Source organism: Eutrigla gurnardus (assembly GCF_963514095.1).
Source record: "Eutrigla gurnardus genome assembly, chromosome: 3".
Classification (NCBI taxonomy): domain Eukaryota; kingdom Metazoa; phylum Chordata; class Actinopteri; order Perciformes; family Triglidae; genus Eutrigla; species Eutrigla gurnardus.
In genome coordinates, this window is record NC_139917.1 from 31,724,990 (window position 1) to 31,748,461 (window position 23,472).

At 43.2% G+C, this 23,472-nt stretch overlaps 2 protein-coding genes across 2 annotated transcripts; one reads left to right on the forward strand and one right to left on the reverse strand.

The window, feature by feature from the left end:
* Window positions 1–4,942: 4,942 nt before the first annotated feature.
* On the forward strand, window positions 4,943–7,377 carry LOC311011249 (homeobox protein Nkx-2.5-like). The gene is made up of 2 exons (XM_084006082.1): window positions 4,943–5,579; window positions 6,418–7,377. The coding sequence occupies exons 1-2, from the start codon at window positions 5,156–5,158 to the stop codon at window positions 7,077–7,079; spliced, it is 1,086 nt and encodes a 361-aa protein (XP_083862208.1). The 5' UTR covers window positions 4,943–5,155; the 3' UTR covers window positions 7,080–7,377.
* Window positions 7,378–15,466: 8,089 nt separating this feature from the next.
* Window positions 15,467–23,241, reverse strand: LOC311011248 (mitoferrin-2-like). Its single transcript, XM_084006081.1, has 4 exons — window positions 22,742–23,241; window positions 19,161–19,389; window positions 19,003–19,059; window positions 15,467–18,045 (listed from the first exon to the last, which is right to left on the reverse strand). Exons 1-4 carry the CDS (start codon window positions 23,087–23,089, stop codon window positions 17,465–17,467), a joined length of 1,215 nt encoding a protein of 404 aa, XP_083862207.1. The 5' UTR covers window positions 23,090–23,241; the 3' UTR covers window positions 15,467–17,464.
* Between the last annotated feature and the right edge of the window lie 231 nt (window positions 23,242–23,472).

The following is a 23,472-nucleotide window of genomic DNA, read 5'->3' on the forward strand; positions in this document are numbered from 1 at the left end:
AGAGGTCACGTCTTCCTTCCGTCCCTGTCAGCAGCAGTCAGGCTGTGCGAGCTGAACGTCCTCCTGATGGACGCTGATCCCGTCTCACTCTGCAGTTTGTTGTATATAAACTCACGGTCCTCCACGAGCTTTCCTGCATGGTTTCATACACGAAAACAAAACCTCAGGGGACCCAGTCATGATCCCTGAGGTTCACCCGCAGACACAAAACATTAAGAATGCACTTGTAGCTCTAGTTTGTATGTTGTAAACAGCTGCATCCTGCTGCTGGAGACAATGTTGATGAGAGCTATGAGACTGTATTAAATGTTATGTGGCAAAACCAAAACAATGAGCTAAAAGAAGCCAAAAATGGCAGTTCCGTAAAGCTCTTTATCGGCAATGATACGTTGTGGTTTCTTTGTTTCTTTCTTTTGACAAATGTACTTATTGTAAGTCGCTTTGGATAAAAGCGTCTGCTAAATGACCTAAATGTAAATGTAAATGTAAAGCTTTATGGATTCTGTCAGATTTGTCTCGTTGATCTCCTCTCTTATTTTGTAGTTTCTGTCACTTGTGTTTTGTCAATTTTTTCTTTTATTTTGTAGTTTCTGTCACTTGTGATTTGTCTTGTTGATTTCCTCTTTAGGAAATAGAGCAGCTAAAGAAAACCAGCGCCCACAAAGAGACACAAACTGACCTCAAAGAGACAAAAAACATCTTCAAATAGACCCTAACGACCACAAAGAGACACAAAACGACTGCAAACAGACACTAAACAACTTCAAAGCAGCTACAAAGCAGCAAAATGTATACAAGGTAACTTATATGGAACCTAAGTTACGCAAGGAACGTCCTTAATTCAACCCATGATCCCGATCTTCTCCTAAACTGTTTGGTTTCACAAGCAGCTTGCAGGAAAACAACCCATTCGACATGTTGCGAAAGTTACGTTTGTTTCCATTCAAGTGACGAACACAGCTGTTATAATGACAGTCAGGAAGAAACATTGTTGTCTCACAGCGACAAAGTCTCAGACCTGATGAATCTTTGATCCCGTTAAAGAGCGTCAGAATCAGTGAAAGGCTACTAACGACCTTTTATTGTATAATTTGGAAGAAAATCTGTTCAAAATGATCCCAGGTGACACAGAGTTTTAAGGAAGACCGGCCACTTCAGGGAGTTCTGAAAGGTTTTTCAAAATAAAATAATGAAGGCACCCAAACGCCCATAAAGGAGATGTCGAGACGTGGGAATGATGGATGAATTGTATTTTTATTTAATTAAGAGGAAGGAGCTGCCAGTTTTTACAGTTAGATGAACTGATTTCAGTCAATAAACGATGTGTTCATCCTGGAAACCCTTTTGGAAACCCATCCTGGACTCCTGGAGATCCTTGACCCCCATAGTTTTGGAAACCTTTCCCCAGAATAACCGTCCAAACGTCCCGTCACTTCACTTTAACCAAAACAGTATTATTTTCTTCAACAGGGCTGAAGAGCGTCGGAGCAGCTGACGCACTGAAGGCCGCCTGGCGTCGGTGGATTTAATGCTTATTTAAAGTAAACGGGGCGACCGCGTGCCAGTCTAAACACTCTCCCGCCTTTGTTTGGCGCTCGTTTAGACGCTGCTGCTGCTGATGAAGATGATGATGATGATGATGTAGCGTGAATCGGAGAGAGTCGCCTGGGAGTCTGTGCGTGGGAAACAAGCTGACACATCAGCATATTTACTACCTCTGGAGGAGGGGACCCGGGCCCAGGTCTGCCACCATTTCAGAATAAAAGCACCGGCAATGACCTTTTAACCGGAGATCTTCAACAGGGGGTCCGGGACCCCGAGGGGGTCCGCAGAGTTACTGCAGGGGGTCACCGAAATAATTTGATCCAAACTTTTTTTTCCTTCCAAAGATGTAAATATGTCCAAAAAATACACATACATATGAATACGACCTATAACAAGCAATAACTCTTCCTGTTTGTTTGATATTATGTTGAGAAATTGTGATCAAATAAAATTAAAATATGAATCTGTCAACAATTATTATTTTAATGGAAAGCATCCATCCATCATTACAAAGTACTGTTAAACATGGTACTATAGGCTGCACTACACATTAATATTGGTTTAATAAGGAATACAGTTTTATATGATATGTAATAGGGGGTCCCTCCACCGGGTCTCTATAGACCTTGGGGGTCCCTTCACCAGGTCTCTGTAGACCTTGGGGGTCCCTCCACCAGGTCTCTGTAGACCTTGGGGTTCCCTCCTAGGCCTTGGGGGTCCCTCCACCAGGTCTCTGTAGACCTTGGGGGTCCCTCCTCTATAGGCCTTGGGGGTCCCTCCACCAGGTCTCTGTAGACCTTGGGGGTCCCTCCTCTATAGGCCTTGGGGGTCCCTCCACCAGGTCTCTATAGACCTTGGGGGTCCCTTCACCAGGTCTCTGTAGACCTTGGGGGTCCCTCCACCAGGTCTCTGTAGACCTTGGGGTTCCCTCCTAGACCTTGGGGGTCCCTCCACCAGGTCTCTGTAGACCTTGGGGGTCCCTCCTCTATAGGCCTTGGGGGTCCCTCCACCAGGTCTCTGTAGACCTTGGGGGTCCCTCCTCTATAGGCCTTGGGGGTCCCTCCACCAGGTCTCTATAGACCTTGGGGGTCCCTCCACCAGGTCTCTGTAGACCTTGGGGGTCCCTCCACCAGGTCTCTATAGACCTTGGGGGTCCCTCCTCTATAGGCCTTGGGGGTCCCTCCACCAGGTCTCTATAGACCTTGGGGGTCCCTCCACCAGGTCTCTGTAGACCTTGGGGGTCCCTCCACCAGGTCTCTATAGGCCTTGGGGGTCCCTCCACCAGGTCTCTGTAGACCTTGGGGGCATGAACACGTTGAAGAACCCTGATTTAAACACTATTCGGTCATATATGTCCAACTCAAATAAAATGTCCACATCCTAACCGGTCCATCTCTCTTTTCTCAGCTGTTTAGAAAACGATGTTCAGGTTATACGTTTCCCTGAAACACGCCGACTTCTTCAACATTTTAAGCTTTAAGCAGCTTTTAAAGTGGGACCAAATGTTTTACATCATCATTGCCCTTTCAGTCCAGAATGAAATCATGCTATTTAATATATTACACAGGAAATGCTTAAAGACTGAGGTCCGGCTGTCACACGTCATATTTATGGGAAGTTAGGGGTTAAATGTCATCGAGAGGAGTTTATGTTCTGTTGTTACACACAACCTTTAAATCTGACGTCTTTACAAGAGAAAACTGTCTGAACTGCAAATGAAGGATTTTAGCAGTTTCCAGCAGAATTACAGGCTTTTTGTATGAAAAGAAGGTTTTTAAAACATTCAGACAAAAATGTAATGTATTTAAATAACAGAAGGTTGTATTCTGTTTGGTTCATTAACTGATGCTTCTCTGAAAAAAAACAACAAAAAGTTCATGCCTAAAAATCATAACTATAATCAGAGGAGTCAAAAGTCCTCTCCTCAAGTAGAAGTACACATAATATATACACAAAAATAAGTACTGATTCTACTTTTTTTTTACTCAAGTCAACGTGTAAAAGTACAGGCTCTGAGATGTACTCAAAGTAGAAAGTAAAAGTATCCTTATGAAGGAAGTTTTCTTAATAATGATAACATATAACTCTCCTCAAATGCATTAACACTAAAGTAACGAGCCTGTTTTTAGTAGAAAGTACAGATGTGTGTTTGAAATGAGAGAAAAGTACAGATACCTGAAAATCCTACTTAAATATTTATACTTTGTTTCTTCCCTATTATAACATTAAATAAAGTAAAAAAATATTTTGTTTAGCAGGACATAAAACGAATGCATGTGAATTTATATATATAGAATATGATGTTACATAGAGAGAAGCTATAGGTTGTTTGTTTTGAGACAGAAGAGCCCGCGGGAGGGGCGGAGACAGCGGGGTGACGGAGGGGAGGAGGTCCCGCTGCAAAACGGAAAGGGGAGCTGATAGGAGCAGATTACTTCTGGCTAAAAACGACAGTCAGTTTTCCTGGAGGAATCTTAATTGCCCCCCGGGGTGGGAGGGGGGGGGGGGGGGGGTGCTTATCGGCGCAGGGTGGTTATTAATACAACACCCGAGATAAAGAGGAGAGCCGGCTGCTGCGGGGAGAAGAGGAGGAGGAGGAGGAGTTGAATCTCCATTATGGTCCAACCACATATCTGATTATCTTCCATAGATCTTTCTCGTGACGTCATCTCAGGTAGACATTTTAACGGCTCCATATTTCATACATAGGCCTATATATTTTATCATCTGGTCATTTTTTTTATCTTGAGAGATAAAAAACATTAAAGTTCGGGAATCTTGGAGAACGTCATAAACGCACCTGAGCTTGATGACGTCAGGAGGCATCGACGGGATTCAGAAGAGTCAACTTCCAACCTGGAAACGGAAGAAGGGTGATTTTTAGATCCGGGTCTTTTTCAGGTTCCACAAACACAACCTGACAAAAGATGATTTCTAATAAAAACACGAGAACCCATCATTTATGTATTTGTTTGCGTCATGATGTTTGGTTCGTCGTTATCGCGCTATGGCTGACGTTAAACTACAAGACAAGAGCTTCCGGACTCCATCATCACCTGACCTGACCCTTTGACCTTGGCGAGCCAACACGAAGGAGAAGCTGTTACTGACCGTGGGGAATGATAATAATAATAATAAAAACACGTTATGAGCCAATGTAAAGATATAGGTCACGTGTTTGTAGGGACACAGCGGTGCAATCGGCCTAACAAGGCGTGGGGGGGGGCACCATATTCACACAGAACTAAACCAGAACGTGACCATACGTCATGACGTCTCCACCCCTCCCTCTCTCTCCCCCAATCCCAAATGCTTCCTTCCAGCCTCGCGCACTTTCCATTTCGCTCACCCCTCCCCCTGACATCAGAGGGGGGCCGAGGCGCTCCTCCGCTCCGGTCCAAAACTCCACTTACAAAGCCCCCCCCACATTCTATCTGTCAGAGAGGAGACCTGCATGGACCAAAAACCGGGACTAAGCCCCCATGTTTCCGTGCGTTACACGGCGATGAGGGATTCCAGAGGCTTAACGCACCTCCGTTTACCACACCGGGAGCGATTAGGCTCAATTATTTGTTAGAAGAAGAGAAAAACGAGTGCAAACTGGGCGTGCATGTTACTCGGAGGGGTTCATTTCCTCGGTGCTGCGGAGCCGGAGCTGGACGACATGATGCTGCAGAGTCCGCTCACCTCCACGCCGTTTTCCGTCAAGGATATCCTGAAGCTGGAGCAGCAGCAGCAGCAGTCCGGGACCCTGGAGCTCCAGCACCGGGTCCACAGCCAGCAGCAGTGCGCCGGGTCTCCTCCCCACCACCACCAGCAGCAGCATTTCCAGACCCCGCCGTCCTGCATGCTCGCCGGGGCCCGGGACAGTCCCCCCTTCTCGGACGGAGAGGACAACCTGGCCTACCTCAGCGCGCTGGCGGTGCGGGACGAGGACCGAGGGGAGACCAGCCTGTCCCCGGACATGTACGCGCACCCCGGGGGGCTGCAGGGAGCCAAGCTGGAGGCCGCGGAGCTGGACGAGCAGGAGAGCAGTGAGTGGTTGTTGAAGCAGACAGAAATCAAACAAAAGGACGCGTGTAACCAGAATGATGAAAGCAGACAGATTATATTCATTAACGGGAATTATAAACATAGTCAAGCAGCTGTTTGGAATGTTAAACATCACATTTGGAGTGGCAACTAAATATCTGTGTTTAACCCGAAACAGCTGCCACGACAAGATGAAACGTCATCACCTTATAAACCAAAACAAATGACACAATGGAGAAAAAACACACGCTTTTACGTCATTTCTAAATAATCCAGCAACTCTCTCTGTGCTTTATAACTCCAATATTCTTCATTATTATTCACGTGCAAAAGTGGAAAAAAATAAAAAGTGTGCATTAATAAAGTGAAAGTAGGATATCTCCAGAGTCCAATAAAGGTGTGTTGGATGGTTGGAGGCCTGAGACGGATCAGTAAAGTCTGCACACGTCAAACAGTCTGTAGTGGTTCAGTCTGTTATGATGTGTGGACCATAAACCGGCAATTAGTTTAAAGAGGCTTGTAAAAGACAAAGAAATGACACCGTGAAGTAATAAACTGGTCCTCGAGAGACCCAGAATTATTCATTATGTGTTAAAAGAGGTTTCAGGTTTCAGAAAGTCAAAACGTTTAGACTTTAAACGGAAATTATAATAATACAGACATATTTTATGTGTTGCCCTCTGCTGCCGTTATAATAAAATAACATTAAGAATATTATTATTATTAATAATATTGTACTTTTGTTTCTTGCCCTAATCGTATATTAAAGGACGTTTAAATGCTCTGGCTGTTTAAGGTTTGAGACATTAATACTTATCTGCGCCTCTCCAACCTGCCCAGAGAGCTGCGGGTTGGTGTCCCGGGAGGAGGCGGCGGAGGGCGGGCAGGGCGACTCGGAGCGGCCGGTGCCGAAGCAGCGCAGCCGGCGGAGACCCCGGGTCCTCTTCTCCCAGGCGCAGGTCTTCGAGCTGGAGCGGCGCTTCAAGCAGCAGCGCTACCTGTCCGCGCCGGAGCGCGAGCACCTGGCGACCACCCTCAAGCTCACCTCCAACCAGGTCAAGATCTGGTTCCAGAACCGCCGCTACAAGTGCAAGCGGCAGCGGCAGGACAAGTCCCTGGAGGCGGCGGCGGGGCAGCACCACCCTCCTCCTCCGCCGCGGCGTGTCGCCGTGCCGGTGCTGGTCCGGGACGGGAAGCCGTGTCTGGGCGGCGCGCAGGGCTACGTGGCCTCCTCCGCGGCGGCGTCTCCGTACGGGTCCAACCCGTACACGTACAACGGATACCCGGCGTACACGTACAGCAGCCCCGCGTACAACTCCAACTACAGCTGCACGTACAGCAACATCCCGGCGCTGCCGCCGTCCGGATCCTCCTCCGCCGCATTCATGAACATGAACTTGGGGAACGTGAGCGGGCTCGGCGGGTCCCCGCAGGCCCAAGCGCACCAAGGGACAGCGGTCACATCCTGCCAGGGCTCCCTGCAGGGGATCCGGGCCTGGTAGCCCCCCCACACACCCACGGCTCCTCCAGTCCACCAGCAGCTTTTACAAGTGTGTTAACGCCTCGGAAAACAGTATTACGCGTGTGACGGAGGAGTCTGGATTCAGATGTTTTATATCACAGCTTAGTGGAGGGACAATTACGCACAAACCCGCTCAAAGAAAAAGAGGATTCTTTTTGTAATGTTTGTTTTTAACAATTTATATTTTTTAGTCTATGGGAAATCGAAAAAAGGTGGTTTTTTTTGCTTCGACAGAGAATTGTTTTAGTCTATTATTTCACATCTATTCCAATAAATCAGATAAATGAGTAAACACGTGCGTTTGATTGTGTAAAACATTGAACTTCCACTTAAACTACACTGAAACTGTAGCTATATTATTCCTTCCCTTCGTGATTACGAAGATTACTGTGGGGGTCACCGGCAGGGAAGCACATGCACGGAGGCCACAGCTCTGCTCGCCAACACGTTGAAGGGCAGAGCTGCTGGATGGAGGCCGGGCCCACGGGAACCCTTTGTCCCGGTGCCAGGCGGCGTGAAAGGAGGAAGTTGTTCTCCATTTGAGGTCCTTTTTAAAGGACCCCGATTAGCCAAACCCTAATATAGTGCCGAGGAGCGAGCTTGCAGCCGGGCTGGGGGGGAGCGCGAATAATGGCTCTTATTGGATTTTGTCGGACAAAAGTGGTAGGCAGAGCCGGGCACTCCGGCAAAGACAAAGGCGCGCAGGGCCGCGAGATTGACGTCCTAATATTCCCATTTGAGGGACAGGGAGCGGGTTATTCTGGTGCACAGGAGAGGGAACAAAAATGTGTTCACTTTTGTTCCCCTTCAGGAGGCTTTTTTTTTTTGTGTGGTTTTTGTTCGAGCAGAAAAGCTCTGAGGTCTCCAGCCGCGAGGCTTCAGGGGGGCAGCCGGGCTGGAGGTGATGGCAGCGGGGAGGCGTCTGTGTGAAAGAAGAGGGTATTATTGCTACAAGTTTCACCATTTATACCGATGTGAAAAATGGAGAGTTTTTAAGGAGGGAGGAGGGGAGGAGGGAGAGAGGCTATTATTTCACTTTAAGGGGTGTTATTTCAGCCAGACCCATGTTATTCAGGTAACAACGACCACACTGATCCCCGGAGGACGAGTCCAACAAAAATAGCAAATTAAAACGAGAATATGAGAGAATCTACGTGTCAAATGTCCTGCTGGGATATTATATTTATGGATTCAGTTGTTTCTGTTGCAAATCATATCCTCAGTTATTGAATCCATGATAAATGATTAAAAAAAGGGTTAAGGGTTAGGGTTAGAAAAAACAAAGAAATTAAATGAATTAAATTTGTTTTGAAACAATTAATCCATTACACGACGAGTCTTCCAGGAAATCATTTGTTTATCAAAACAAAACGGAGAATTTGCTCCTTTAATTCTATTTTATAACATTGTAAATTAGAGTGGTGTTCGGACAAAAGGAGACGTTTTGGGTTCTAGGAAGTCGTGATATGTAGACTAAATAATGATCGATTATTAAAAGTAATAACTTATACATCAGGGGGGGACTGGCGTTCACACCGTTGGTTTAAAACATTGCATCTATTTAGGAGGCTTCATTATTCATCTTAAGGTCGTGCCGCCTAATTGGCGCTGTTAATTAGCCATTACGCACAAATGAGGGTTTTAAAAAACAACCAATCACACGCTGGGATCAATTTCTCTCACTTTTCCTTTCTCAGTTATGAGAATACAAACCAGCCAATTAATTTGCTGGATTTAATTCTCAAGAAACAACGACGAAAAATGTGTGAAAATCAAGGAGGGGAAATCATCAATTTGCTGTTTTTCTTTCTTTCTTTCTGCTGCGCGTAATTGTTCCTCCGGCCTGAGATCAGTTGTTTGCCTGAAAGCCATTCTTGTGTAATTGCAGCACTCGCGTCCTAATGTGAGACAGAGAACAAACAGCAGGAGACACATTTAGTGTGAAACCTCCAGACCGAATGCGATAAATTATTATTTTCTGGAAAGGAACAGTCTCATAAATGCTCCTGGTGGAGGAAGATTTTAACATGTGTCTTTTATATAAATAAGTTATTTCCTGGCTCTATAAAACTGATACTTTAGATGTCAGGTGACGTTTTAAGGCCAGGTAACATGGATCTGTTATCGGCGGTGATCGCTGCGTCTCCCCGGCTCCTCTCCGTGCCAGACAGCCGGGCTCGGAGCTCAGATTGAGATCTGTCAGTCTGAGCTGTTAACCAGCTGATCTGTTGAGGACAAAACAGCGTTAAAGTGCAGCGGAGCGGCCTGAAGCCTCATTCGTACTAATGGGGATTAATTGCGAGGTAAACAGAGAGCTGATAAGCGGCCGCGGCCCGAGGAGCGGCTCGGCCCGCGGGACAGAGACTGATGGAGGCAAATAGAGACGAGACAGAGAGGCGTCGGGCAGCTGAAAACAACAACAACACCCAGAAGACACCGCAGGCCTGGGAGAATAACCATCGTCATAATAATAATAATAATAATAATAATAATAATAATAATAATAATAATAATAATAATAATAATAATACACTACCACTACTATCGATCACCATCATGTCATAATAAAAGAAATAATTAAAACAATAAATTCAAATTAAATAATAACACTATTATTATTACTACTACTACTACTACTACTACTAATAATAATAATAATAATAATAATACACAATACTACTACTACTACTACTACTAATAATAATAATAATAATACACAATACTACTACTACTACTACTACTACTACTACTACTAATAATAATAATACACAATACTACTACTACTACTAATAATAATAATAATAATACACAATACTACTACTACTACTACTAATAATAATAATAATAATAATAATAATAATACACTACCACTACTATCGATCACCATCATGTCATAATAAAAGAAATAATTAAAACATTAAATTCAAATTAAATAATAACACTATTATTATTACTACTACTACTACTAATAATAATAATAATAATACACAATACTACTACTACTACTAATAATAATACACAATACTACTACTACTACTACTAATTCTACTACTGATCACCATCGTCATATCATAATAAAAACAAATCACATTAAATAACTCTATTACTACTACTTATCATCAAAGTGATTAAACAAATAAATATAATTTAAAATTAGAATAATTAATAATAATAAGTCATACAAAAATAAAAATAGTTACTACTTCTAATCATAATAATACACACTACTACTACTACTACTACTACTACTACTAATAATAATAATAATAATACACAGTACTACTACTAGCCTACTACTACTTATCACCATCATCATGTCATAATAAAAACAAATATCAAAAATCATAAAAAAGAATACAAATTAAAATAATTAAATTAAATAATAATACTATTACAACTACTAATACTAATAAAAAGAAATAAGTTAACTGACTTAAAATAATAATAAAAAACAAACAATACGAATTATCAAATTTAATAATAATATTTAACCATGATTATCATGATAAGAAGTAGTAGAAAAAGAAGAAAATAAATAATAATAATCATCATGCTCATATTGTTGCCTTAGTAACCATTGTGATCTATGTTTAAGACTGATGATTGTTCTAAGTTTTACATTAAACTAAATAAATAATTAAAAAAAATTAACATCAAATACAGGTGGAAATACAGGAGTAGTAGCAGCAGAGTAAAAGTACACATAATACTGCAGAGTTCAGAGTTTTATATTAAACAGTAGGATATTGCTTCTCCTACTTTATACAGATTACACTTTCTTAAACCAGCGGATCAGCTTTCACACTGCACTCTCTTTAGAAACAGATTTGATAGTTTATAGCTTTTTCTTCTTCTTTCCTGCACTGTTTAATCATACATTCTCTATGTACAATCTTATATAAAGAAAATATGTATAAAAACTACTAGAGAAAGTAGCAGAAGTAGAAAGTAGCAGAAAATACGTCACCCTCGAGTTCAGCATTTTGGTCGTCGCCAACTTGGTTTCTTTTGCAACCAGCAGAAGGAAGGTACCATATTTGGAGTGTGGAGGAGCGACGGGTGGATCAGAGCGGCACCCTTACTGGATCAGGACCCAACTGGATTCTGGCGTTGAGGCTGCTAACAAAGTTAGCTTCAAAGTCGACTTTAAGTGTTAAAGTCGTCTTACATGATGAGTAGAGAATATTTTCCATTTTAGAAAACTATAATTGCTTAAAAAGTTAATTTCTAAAATGTTAAGGCGTACAGCATGAGCTTTATGATGCATACATATTTGATTTGAAATGGAAACGAATATTAATTTCAAAATAAAACGGTTTATTGTGAGTCCATCGACCCGCGATGTTGAGGACGATTATTTACGATACAATTAGTTAAATGGATTGTGGTCTCTTTGTGTGTATGAGGGTTAGGAGAGTGTTTCCTGGCTCGCTCTCCATTTCTGTCATAACACCCACATGTTGCTGCAGGACTCACACGGCTCCTGTGATTGGTCATTAGAGGAGTGAGACTCCGCCCGTCGGCGGATCAGTGAGCCTCTCAGAGCTGACAGGCCCGGACACGGCTGCATTCACGGAGACACTGGCTCAGAGCAGAGACTCCACAGCAGGTACATTACATAGTATAACTGCTAACAGCAGCAGTAATACTACTACTAGCAGTACTACTACCAACACTACACGTCAACCTACCAGTAATACCACCAGGATTACTGCTACAGCAGCTCATGCTCCTGGATGAGCTGCTAGATGGCAGAAAGGAGCTGCTGGCAGAGATGGGACTTGACTTGGGACTTGCCCCTCTAAGACTAGAGACTTGATTTGGACTTGCAACACAAAGACTAGAGTCTTGACTTGGACTTGCAACACAAAGACTAGAGACTTGACTTGGACTTGCAACACAAAGACTAGAGACTTGACTTGGACTTGCAACACAAAGACTAGAGACTTGACTTGGACTTGCAACACAAAGACTAGAGACTTGACTTGGACTTGCAACACAAAGACTAGAGACTTGACTTGGACTTGCAACACAAAGACTAGAGACTTGACTTGGACTTGCAACACAAAGACTAGAGACTTGACTTGGGACTTACCCCTCTAAGACTAGTGACTTGACTTGGGACTTGCCCCTCTAAGACTAGTGACTTGACTTGGGACTTACCCCTCTAAGACTAGTGACTTGACTTGGGACTTGCCCCTCTAAGACTAGTGACTTGACTTGGGACTTACCCCTCTAAGACTAGAGACTTGACTTGGGACTTACCCCTCTAAGACTAGTGACTTGACTTGGGACTTACCCCTCTAAGACTAGTGACTTGACTTGGACTTGCCCCTGAAACACCTGAGACTTGACATCAGATCCACCCGTCGCTCCTCCTCAGTCCAAATATGGTCACTTCCTTCACTGGTTTGCAAAACCTCCAAGATTTGTTGACGACCAAAATGCCAAAACTCGAGTCCACAAACCGGACGGGCAGCGTCACCATGACGACCAGACCAAGTCCGTGGTAGAAAACAGAACTACTATTAGCAGTGGAACGTACCAAGTGTACTTTGTATTTTCTGCTACTTTCTACTTTGTGTATAAGAACATTCTACTTTTTCTAAATAGTTTCTGTAAAACATGTAAAAGGTTTTACTAATGTTTAAAGAAAGTGAGGTAAAAAGAAATAGTTATGAATGTGACTAATAATCCATAATCAGCCGCAGCATCGTGCATATTTGTCAGATCTCTCTTTAAATGAGAGATCCAGCAATTGAAAATGTGACACTTCCAAGCTTCGGTGCAAAGTGGCCTTGGGAGGCTGCACATCGTCTCCACGGTGACGCCCGCCGACGTCATGGTGATGGATGCAGCGATGGATGAGGATGTTTGGGAAACGTCGCTCTAACTGGTTTCCTCGGGGTCGGCCGGCCGGCTGGGAGGAGGAGGAGGAGGAGGAGGAGGAAGGCCGGGCCAAGAACGCCGGCCGAGGCTCGTCCATCAAACACAGATATCTAAATATTTACCCTGAGGTCCACATTCGTCCGTCCGCCACCGCAGCTTTGCTTTCTGGGGTGAAAAACGTTATGTTTCTGGGAAGATACGCGAGAAATACGGTGTTTACCCGATGCTACCCACAGAGATTCATCCCCGGCTGTCAGCGCTCACAATAACACGCGTAAATCCCAGCGCAGCATCTTCACTGAAAATCATTAGGGTCGTAAATCCTGGAGCTTGGTGCGCCAGCTGGGGAAGTCTGGGCGGGAAGCATGTTGGACTTCCACCAGCAGCTGATAGCCGGGTGCTGTTGAGCAAGGCACTTAGGACACAGCTGATGGATGTCCATCAGGAGGAGATCGTGGTGAATGAATGAGATGCACGTTTTTTTGCTAATTCCACCCGGATTCATTGCAAGAATCTAAGAAGACTGACATTAGATTAAAATAATCCACATTTACAGCCTTCTCCATCAGATGGTTGCGGAACAAAGATCCACCATGATGATGATATTCACTCTGAGATAAACCCGATGGGAGGTTCTAGTCTGGACCAGACGCCAAGGATCTCCATCAAGAGACACTATTACGTTCATTTCTTCTTCTGTTCTAAGAGGCTGAGATATGGTATCTGGTACTCACATGAAGAGGATGACCAATCAGAGCAGAGGGGGCTTTTTGGGGAGGGAGGGGCAGCAGGTCATACAGACACGTTTCAGAGAGAAGCTGATAAGAGCTGCTGCAGCAAGGCCTGCTGGGAAAAAATACATAAAAGCATGTAAACCTTGTTCTAGTAAGAACCTGAAATACTAGTATCAACCAGAAAAGTTCCTCTTTGATGTTTATAAACTAGAATCAACCTTTTGGTAACAGTTGCTTTTTCAGTCCACTAGATGGTGCCGAGTTGTTCAAATCAAATGTACACTTTCCTGGTTTCTGATTGGAGGTGTATGCATCACTGGAGGGGGAACGCATCCATCACCTTCATGGAGGTTCAGGGCGTTGTTCCTCTGGAGGTGTCCGACTCTAACTCTAACACACACACACACGAGTATGCTGCTGATCTCATTATGATGGATGCTGTTTAGAGTTCACACTGATCCTCTACAGCCACTGGGAGTATGACCACACACACACACACACACACACACACACACACACACACACACACACACACACACACACACACACACACACACACACACACACACACACACACACACACACTTCATGTGTCGTCTCCACACACGCCTGATGTTGACATTGGCTCTGACCAGACCTGCCGCCGTGTGACCTCGGGCCACTGCATGACCTCACTTCCTGTCGACTAATGGGATCTCCTTACATTTGAGAGGGGGTGAGAAGGGGGGGCATTAGGGGGTAAAGTAAGACAAGATGAAAGACAACATTTGAGGTTGTAGGCCGCAGGCAGCAACAACAAACATGGGGCCTGGAGTGAAACCGGATCCTCAGAGACGGAAGGTGGTGATGGTCTCAGTCTGCTTGTGGAGTCCTGCTGTCAGCTTTCAACCAGGAATACATGAACTTCATCTCTATAACAGCCGGGTGAACTACAGAGGGCCTGAGTGGACAATACAGCCTCATCAGTGCTCGTTTGTGCTTATGAACCAACAGATTTGGCAGTTTGAGGTCAGGGAGGGTCTTCCATGTAGCAGCACCTCCTGCTGGTTGGTCATGACTCCTGCAGGAGTTCAACACAGCAGAACCTGAAAGTCATCATTTCTCTGATGCTGGTGTGGAGGTTAAAAAAAAAAAAAGTTTATATGATATCATGTATAGTATCTCCGCAAAAATATATTCTTAGTGTAGGGAAAAAAATAAATTAAATATGTATATTAATATATATATATATATATATATATATATATATATATATATATATATATATATACACACACACACACACACACACGTTTAAACAATAAAAATAACCAACAATGAAAAAAATATATATATTTTTTTTAAATGTAATGTAATGTAAATATATGTATGATAATGTATATATATATATATATCAACATAAAATAAGAGGAAAAATCATCACCAAAAATTAATCTAGGTCATGTTTGGCATTTTTCTTAATAAATTAACCAAATTATTGGTTAAAACTTTCCGTGTATAATTAATTTGCTAGTTGTTACAGCGATTAATACTTTCAACTCAATTTGCACCAACCTTTATAAATATCCATTTATTAATTTTGTTGTAACAAGCTTCAAGCGGAGAGAAATTATCTAACGTAAAATATAAATAACTACAAGTTAATAGATGAATAAAATCAGCTGGGAAGTTGAACCATAAAATGTCTTGGGCCATGAAAAAAATAAAATAAAAAAAGGGTTGAAAGTATGACGAGGAGACGGGCTTGAGTTCTCTCTTTGCGAGCCAGCACCAAGAGAAGACCCTGCTTCTGCGAGGAGCTGCCTTACACGTTTATTTACAAGTCACAAAATACAGGCGTCGCTGTCAAACAGTGTTCAAGCATTTCACATTAGTGTCGCCGAGCTCCGCCTTCCCCTCGTTTGTTCTGAGTCTTTGGTTCCCCAACCCCGAAACTCTGCTTCACACCACCAACACTCTTTTACCCATTTCATTATTTTGCATACTATTTAAAGTTAAAACTGAGTTTAAATAATGCAGGTTTATCTGTGTTACTTCCAGGTGACGTCTTCTTGTCAGCTGATTTTTTTTTTTTTACAGCTTTTCAATATTTATATAATTCAACATAGTTTCGCTTTAGCTGGGTAGAGCTTGGGTTTATATATATTTATATGTAATAAACTATAAATTATGTACAATTTGATCCTCTTTTATGGCTTCAAAACGCAATATCACGTCTCTATCCAAGGATTCTTTGTAGCAGTTGTGCGTTGGATGTATGGCGGCTAACGGAAGGCATGTGTACTTGTTTTAAAGACAAAGATACTTTTTTTTTATCCTAGCAATGATAAAATATGCTATTATGGGCCAGGATACTGTGCGTTTAAAAGAACTAAACAAAAAATAACCATAAAAGTGAAGGTGAATACTCGTGCCGGTTTTTCTTGTTCCAAAACTTAACAAAAAACAACAAAAAAATTAAATTGTAAAAATGTGCTGGCAGGAGTCTGTTAATAAACCAGTGACAATCCTACAGATGTGCGTGTGAACGACATTAAACTGTTCTTCAAAAGGAATACTTATTTTTGTTTTGTGTTTTTTAAGTTGCTTTGAGTGACCGACCTTCATTTCATGTTTCCTCTCAAGGACACAAACACACAGTGGGTCGCTCAGTTCAAGCTGTGACGAGATCAACTCTGGTCTCGGTTGATCTCTACGGAGTCCACTCCACTTCCACCGGTCGCTGTAACACACGCACACGCACGCACGCACACACACACACGCACACACGCGCACACACACGCACGCACACACACGCACACACACACACGCACACACACGCGCACGCACACACACGCACGCACACACATACACACGCACACACATACACACGCACACATGCACACACACACACACACACACACACACACACACACACGCACACACACACGCACACACCCCGTTTCACTCAAGTGCTGAATACTTGAGTGTTTTAAATCCCCAAAAAAAGTCTGACTTAAAAAAAGAAAGAAAAAGGAATAAATTGCAGGCTGCGTGTCGCCAGTAGTGACATGAATTAATTTGAAGAATTCTTCTTCTATTTGCTCGATTCAATGAAAATTATTTCCTTCCTCCTTCAAGGATTCAAACTAATTTGATATCAGATTCTGTTTCTCCAGCTGTTCAGCTGCCAGGACGACTTGTGTTGTTTCTGTGCTCTGTACACACTGGGACTGTAACTATGAGGTTAAAGCAGGATTTCTAGATCTTCCGATCTTTTTTTACCGGGGAAATGTATAAATAAAGAAATGCTACAATTCCCAGAGAGTTCGTTGGTAGTGAATGTTAACATCTCAGTCAGCACTTTAACGTCAGTCACAGTTGTTATTTGTAAATCCAGTGTCGTTGAGTTCAGGGACAAAACAAAAGTTAAGTGCTGGCAAACTGAAGGCGCTTGAGGGGAAGTGACCTTTTATGGGCGTCATCCTACAAGAATAATACACTTTTTGTTAGCCAATACAAGGGTTTGGTCAAGTTGAGGGAGACTTGCCCAACTTCCTGTTGGGCATTTTGAGGGCCCTTTTCTTAACCGATGGTTATTGATCAACATCTAATACTGAAGCATTCAACATTGCCTCGTACGGAGACGAACAGACGTCAGTAAACTAAATAAAAGGTTGGGCTCAAAGACTAAAATTCTCCCGATGTTGCGTAATGAACCCCGTAATGGTGAACCTCAGTACCCGATCAGACGGCGTGCTGTTTATTTGTCGGCGTCCCGATCTCCACGCAGCCGTCTCTCGTGCTGCCGCTTGGTGATGATGTACTTGAAGAACTCGTAGACGGACCAGCTGATGGCCGTGGAGGGCGTCTGGTAGATGACCCGAGCCTGGACGCCTTTGAAGAAGGCCGGCACGCCTCCTGTCCTGTACACGGTCCGAAAGGCCTCGCCGAGGCCAGAAATGTGGGGGCTGTTAGCTGCTCTGACCGCCCCGACTGCGCCGGCTGCTGCCTCGGCCTGGATCACGTGTATGGCCTGGGCCTCCTGCGTGTTGAGGAGGGTCTTGCAGACGTCGAGGGGCGTGGTGACGGCGGCGGCCAGGGCTCCGGCCATCGCACCGGACACTACGTGGGAGGAGGCGTTGTACTGTCGGTGGGGGTTGAGCAGCTCCTGCAGGTACTCGTAGGTCATGAAGTGCAGCGCCTGGAAGGGCACGTTCATGGTCAGCTGGGTGGTGTAGCTGCGGTAGAAGGCCGCCGGCCCCTCGTGCCTCAGCAGGGACCCCACGCAGTCCAACACGCCGCGGTACGGCGATTTGAACATCTGCATTCGCTGTTTCACAACTGGGGGGTGGGGGTGAAGCATAAGAGATGAGATGGGAACACGAGAAATACGACTAAATACGACTAATGGCAATAATGGGAGGAATAGCTGGGACTTTCATAAGTAATCTGTCATTAATTGAAAAACAAATAAGCATAACTATTAGAAGCCTAATGCTTTACAAGAGGATAAGGGCATGCCACCTGTACACATCTATTCCTGCTTATCCTGTGCAGAGTTACGTACACTGGCTTTATTAAAAGTAGTATCCTCTCCAATTTTTTTTTTTTTATTATATTTATATATATATATATCCTTTTTTGTTTTTTCTATTTTGTTTTATGATTATTTCTTTATTGGTTAATTTATTATCATTATTTCCTTTCATATTTTTACTATTATTATTATTTATTATATATATTTATTTATTTTTTAGGTTAATTTATCACCATTATCATTTTAAATTTTTACTTTTATTATTTTAACTTATAACTCTTTTGATGTGCATGTGTATATAGATATACTCGGGAGAATGCATAAGTAAGCATCATCATTTACCTACTGCTATGATTAACTTAGTTATTAAATACTATTTATACTATTTACTTATTATTTGTAGGTACGCAGATGTATATAATTATCTGTGAAAAGGGAAAGTAGAATCACAATCACAATGAATCACCGTGATATAAGACAGCTGTGAAGAGGATTCATGTTGAGTCTGTAAAGCTTGTTGGTAAATACTAATAAATGGAAAAATAAATTGTTGCAGTAACATTTGGGTTTACAGCCGTCCAGCAATAAAGCTGAGCCTGTAGCTCCCTCTAGTGTCCTGATGGCAGAATGACACCACTGGGGGATTTTCTTTATGGGTCTTTGAAGGAGGTCTATCAATAGACCAGCAGCAGAATGTAGCATGGTTGTGAGGGTCAGGTGACCCGACAGAAGCGAAGAAGGAGGTTTTTTTTTTTTTGTACCTTCAGCTGGATTCATGATGGCGTCGTGCAGCACTGTGGCCATGCAGCCCGCCACTCCTGCAGGACAGAGAAACCAGGAAGAGGAAGTTAAAGCCTCGACTACAGTGACCTCCGTTCACCATCACAGACATTTAGATATATTTGGGCGTGCATCGTACCGACTGCAAAGTGACTGTTGGCTCCCGGGTGGATGGCGTCGCTGAGCGAGAACTTGATCTTCTCATAACTGGCGAAGTAGAGAGCATGGGCAGGCCCCGCCCCCACCGCCAGCACATTCACGCCTCTGATTGGCCGCCACAAGCCCTCCGTCCGCACGATCTGTCGCAGGGCGTCCATCACGTTCCTGTAGCGGGCCCCAGGCTCCGGGTGCAGGCTCTGCATGCGGGTCTGGTACGAGTGGGAACAAACGTTAGACACGTTAGTGAATTACATATTAATGCAATTTATGTTTATCAGACTGCTTGGCCTCTGGTAGCGATGTCTGCAGCGTTCCAGCTTTGTCATAATCTAAAAATCAAATGGACAAAGGCCCAAAATACATACATAATCCATCCATTTTAGTAAGATGGTCTAACTTTTTTCATAATTCCTCCAGCTTTACAGAACAGGAGAATTCTTGAGATAAAAATGCTCAAACTTTAACAACATGATAAATGTTTACATGACACAGGGATCCTCCACCTTTTCCAAAGTCAAATTCAAGCACTTTTCAAGCATTTCAAGGTGCATTTTCACCTTCCAACTGTGTTAAACTACGTGTTTGTATCAATACAATCCTCAGTATTCAGTCTACTTATTATGTCACTTGTTCATCACATTAAATGAGATGTTATTGTCCTCTAAACAACCAACATGATGTTTGGAGACAGCTTTTTACAGAAGGACCACATCAAGTTCATCATCAAGTCATTTCTCATGCAGAAATGACAGAAAATGCTGTTCTGTGTTCTATCTTATATGTCATCACATAGAACGGTCTTTTCAAGCACTTTCAAACCTTGAAAACACCACACAAACGTTTTTAAAGGATTTCCAGCACCCGTACCAGGCCTGATGAGAGCAAAATGTGATCAAACTGAAAGACAGAATAAGCCTGGATGACAAACACAGAGAGCAGTTTCACCACTCAAACGACTACAGTCAGTCGTCGACCACAAACCACAAAGAGGAACGAGAGCGCTGAACGCAGACAGGAAGTGGTTCAAAAACCAAACACTCAACTACAACTCACTGTTGCACAAAGGAACATCAGTGACTGAGATGGTGCAATCTGCAAACTTTTTATGAAATGCAATATGGGAACTGCCCCCCCCAGAGGTAAATATTTACAGCATGACGGCCGGCTGGAAGGCTTACATGGACATTCCTGCTCCCTCACTTCCCTCAAATGCTCAGTCATCCACAATATCTGGATAGAAATGTCACAAAATGCTGTTTTCAGTCCGTCAAATATGGAGATCTTCTTTTCTCTGTTCTATCATAGATGTCATCACATACAACACACATTTATAGACCTTTATTCTGGTGAAATAACTGATTTCATCCCTCGGGTCATCGTCTTTACAACAGATAGTAAAGATTATTGATTTGTATCATGTGTCATCCATCCTTCTCTTCACATTAGTCCGGCTGGTTTCAATACAGCAGGGAATGTTTTCCTTTGTTAAAAAAAAAAAACTCCACTAAGCAAGACAAGCATGTTTTATGTTAGCCACATTACATTGCTTGCGGACTCCTACAAGGAAATAAATTAGATTTTTTTTTACTTTCCCAGCAATGACCTCAAATTCAATGTGCCGTGAGGAAGGGAATCACGTAACTACATGCCCAGTTTAAAAACAATAAAATCAGTTTCCATTTCTGATGAAACGGTTCTGCAGTGTGTTTCAGTTTTACATCTGTAGTTCCCGAGTATCACACACCCGAATCTCCAATCAAAGACCTCACTGTGGTGACGTAGAGGTGTTTTATGGTTTTACGTTACTGTGTGAAGCAACGAGGAACCAGGAAAAGTCTAAAACTGGGTGTGGAGATAAAAGGTGTTGACCAACCGGAACCTACGATTGTGTTAATAGAGAAATCTTGGGATGGAGGAAGTTGGCCACAAAACATTACTGTAAAAGCCCACATACTTTTTGTCACGCACTTCCTCCTTTCTACTCCAACTTTGTGGCTCAAACGGGCACCAAATCGTTCACATCCTGTTATTAATTTACAAATCATATTTCTCACTTTTTTGTATGAACTCAATTCAGGTTTTTCTAAGACATAATAATAATACATTTTATTTGTATTGCACTTTACATTTCAGCAATCTCAAAGTGTTACAGAGCAGGTTAAACTATAAAGGATATTAGCAGAATGCTTTTTTGAAAAGATATGTATTTAGGCTGATATTTCCCAACATTAAGACACAGCAGGATGGTTTAGGTTTAAAAATACTTTCGTTTTTTTGTTCAGTGCTTTTCCAGAAGTGATGAAACTAATGGTCAACATTTTGTGAGAATTACAAGATAACTATAATTCTGTGACGAGTCAAAGATATGTCCAATCATCCGGTATGAGATGTGAGAATAGGACATTCTGCTGTGCACAATGTGACTGATGTAACAGTTTGCAACAGAAACTCTCATAACAAAGACCTGTAATCAGGTCCCAGGCTAATTTTTCAACAAATAAAAAATTCTCCGAATTGGAGGAGTAAATCAAATTAATTATAGTGAACAAGAGTTTAGATTGACCACAGCTCAGAGAAACAGGCAAGAACTGTTGTATGTTCTGCGTTACAAAACGCTTCAAATTCAATAACAGTCTAAAGAATGTATTTAACTAATGGGGGTATTTACATTCTGTACAAGAGTTAATTAATATAAATGTTTAATAAATACGTTTCATGATTTCTTCACTGTCCCCGATTGATTTTAATATCTACTGCGTCAGAACGGTGGTAATTGAAAGTGAGGTTGTGTAGTTAAAGTGTACATTAACAGTAACCGGATAACTAGTGAATCTAACAACTTCGAGTGTGTTTTATTGGACTGTAATAAACACTGATAGGTGACATAACCGGATAGTTTAATGACCAATTCAGACAACCATATAAATCCTTGGTATGGTGCGTTTCATCTACAGGAATTCATCCTGTTCTGTCGATCTGAAGCTCAAATCTGTGGCTTTCATTTACTCATAATATCTGTTAAAGTTTAACTGTCCACTTTACGGGTTTTATCCACATTAAATCCTCCGAGATGATCTTCACAATCGCAAACAAAATAGTCACATCAAACAACATCTGTTTTTGATTATCTAACAGAGATATATGCGCCCAAGTGAGAGCAGGGGAAATACATGCAAGTTTTTCGATGTGTCCGATAATGGAAGGGGGGAGCAACCGTTGCTTTTAGCTAGCATGCTAGCATACATAATGGCTAGCTAAATTGTGAAGACAACTGTCAGATTGTTTGTTAAATAAATGTCGAAAATTAAAAGCTGTGCTGTTATAAACACACATACAGTGTTGTGTTATGTCCGTTTTGCGTAATGTTAGTCAGTTAACTGACCTCTGTTAGCAAGGTTATCCCCGTAGCTTGTAGCCTGCTAGCTTGTAGCCTAGCCTATGTACGCGAGCTCGGGCTTGTGTTCGGGCCTACGTTAGCTCCGGTGGTTAACAACCAGCGACTGCTTGGTTTCAGGGTGACATGATACGGGCCTGGACGCGGTATGGTTAATATGTTGATACCTTGACACAGTCGATGGGGTACATGAGGCAGTGCTCCATGATTCCAGCCACGGATCCAGCCAGCATGTGTGTGCTGGTCGCGGCTCCTTGGGGCAGCCCTTCATAGTCTATTTCTGGCTCCGCGGAGGTCGATGGCTCCGGAGTCGCTCGATGCAACAACGCCGGGGCAAAGTCTTGTGCCGGGACCAGTCTCGGCGAGAGAGAGCTAACGAATCCCCCCGCCGTGGCGTCCAGGAGCCTTCCGCCCATCCATCGGAACTCTGCCCCGGCTGCAGCGCCTGTAGCCCGGCGGTCGACGCCCGGTGCTTCCACGGACGTTCGCCGGGACACGAACCCGTCCGCTTCCATTCCCCAGTGGAAAACGAGTTGTTTTTTACTCCGTTTTAGCCTGTCGAAGTTCTGCGACCCGCCGGCTTGGTGTTAGTCTACCCGGCAGTTTAACGAGTATATTCCGGGAGAGTCTTTGGCGGGTCGCTGACGCGGCTGCTACTGCGCGCGGCACAGCCAGGCAGCTGAAGCCGGGGTCCAAGGTGGGCGGGAACCTTGGTGGGTTTGTCACTGCGTCACGCTAGAAGGCTGAAGCTCATTCGTCAGGCTTGACCGTCAATCACTAACAGTTCCCTTCCCATTGGCCTATTCCGTCATGAAAATGAGGCGGGCAGACCGGAGAGTATGGAGGATCAGCGTTGAGGATTATGTAACACCGGGAAATCACATGTATGTACGGGAAG

Coding starts and splice junctions, on each gene's coding strand:
- LOC311011248 (XM_084006081.1), bottom strand. CDS start 23,089: ATGGAAGCGGACGGGTTCGTGTCCCGGCGAACGTCCGTGGAAGCACCG. Junction 19,390..22,741: donor ACCCCATCGACTGTGTCAAG/GTATCAACATAT, acceptor CACTCGTACCAG/ACCCGCATGCAGAGCCTGCA. Junction 19,060..19,160: donor CAACAGTCACTTTGCAGTCG/GTACGATGCACG, acceptor TCTGTCCTGCAG/GAGTGGCGGGCTGCATGGCC.
- LOC311011249 (XM_084006082.1), top strand. CDS start 5,156: ATGTTACTCGGAGGGGTTCATTTCCTCGGTGCTGCGGAGCCGGAGCTG. Junction 5,580..6,417: donor GCTGGACGAGCAGGAGAGCA/GTGAGTGGTTGT, acceptor CAACCTGCCCAG/AGAGCTGCGGGTTGGTGTCC.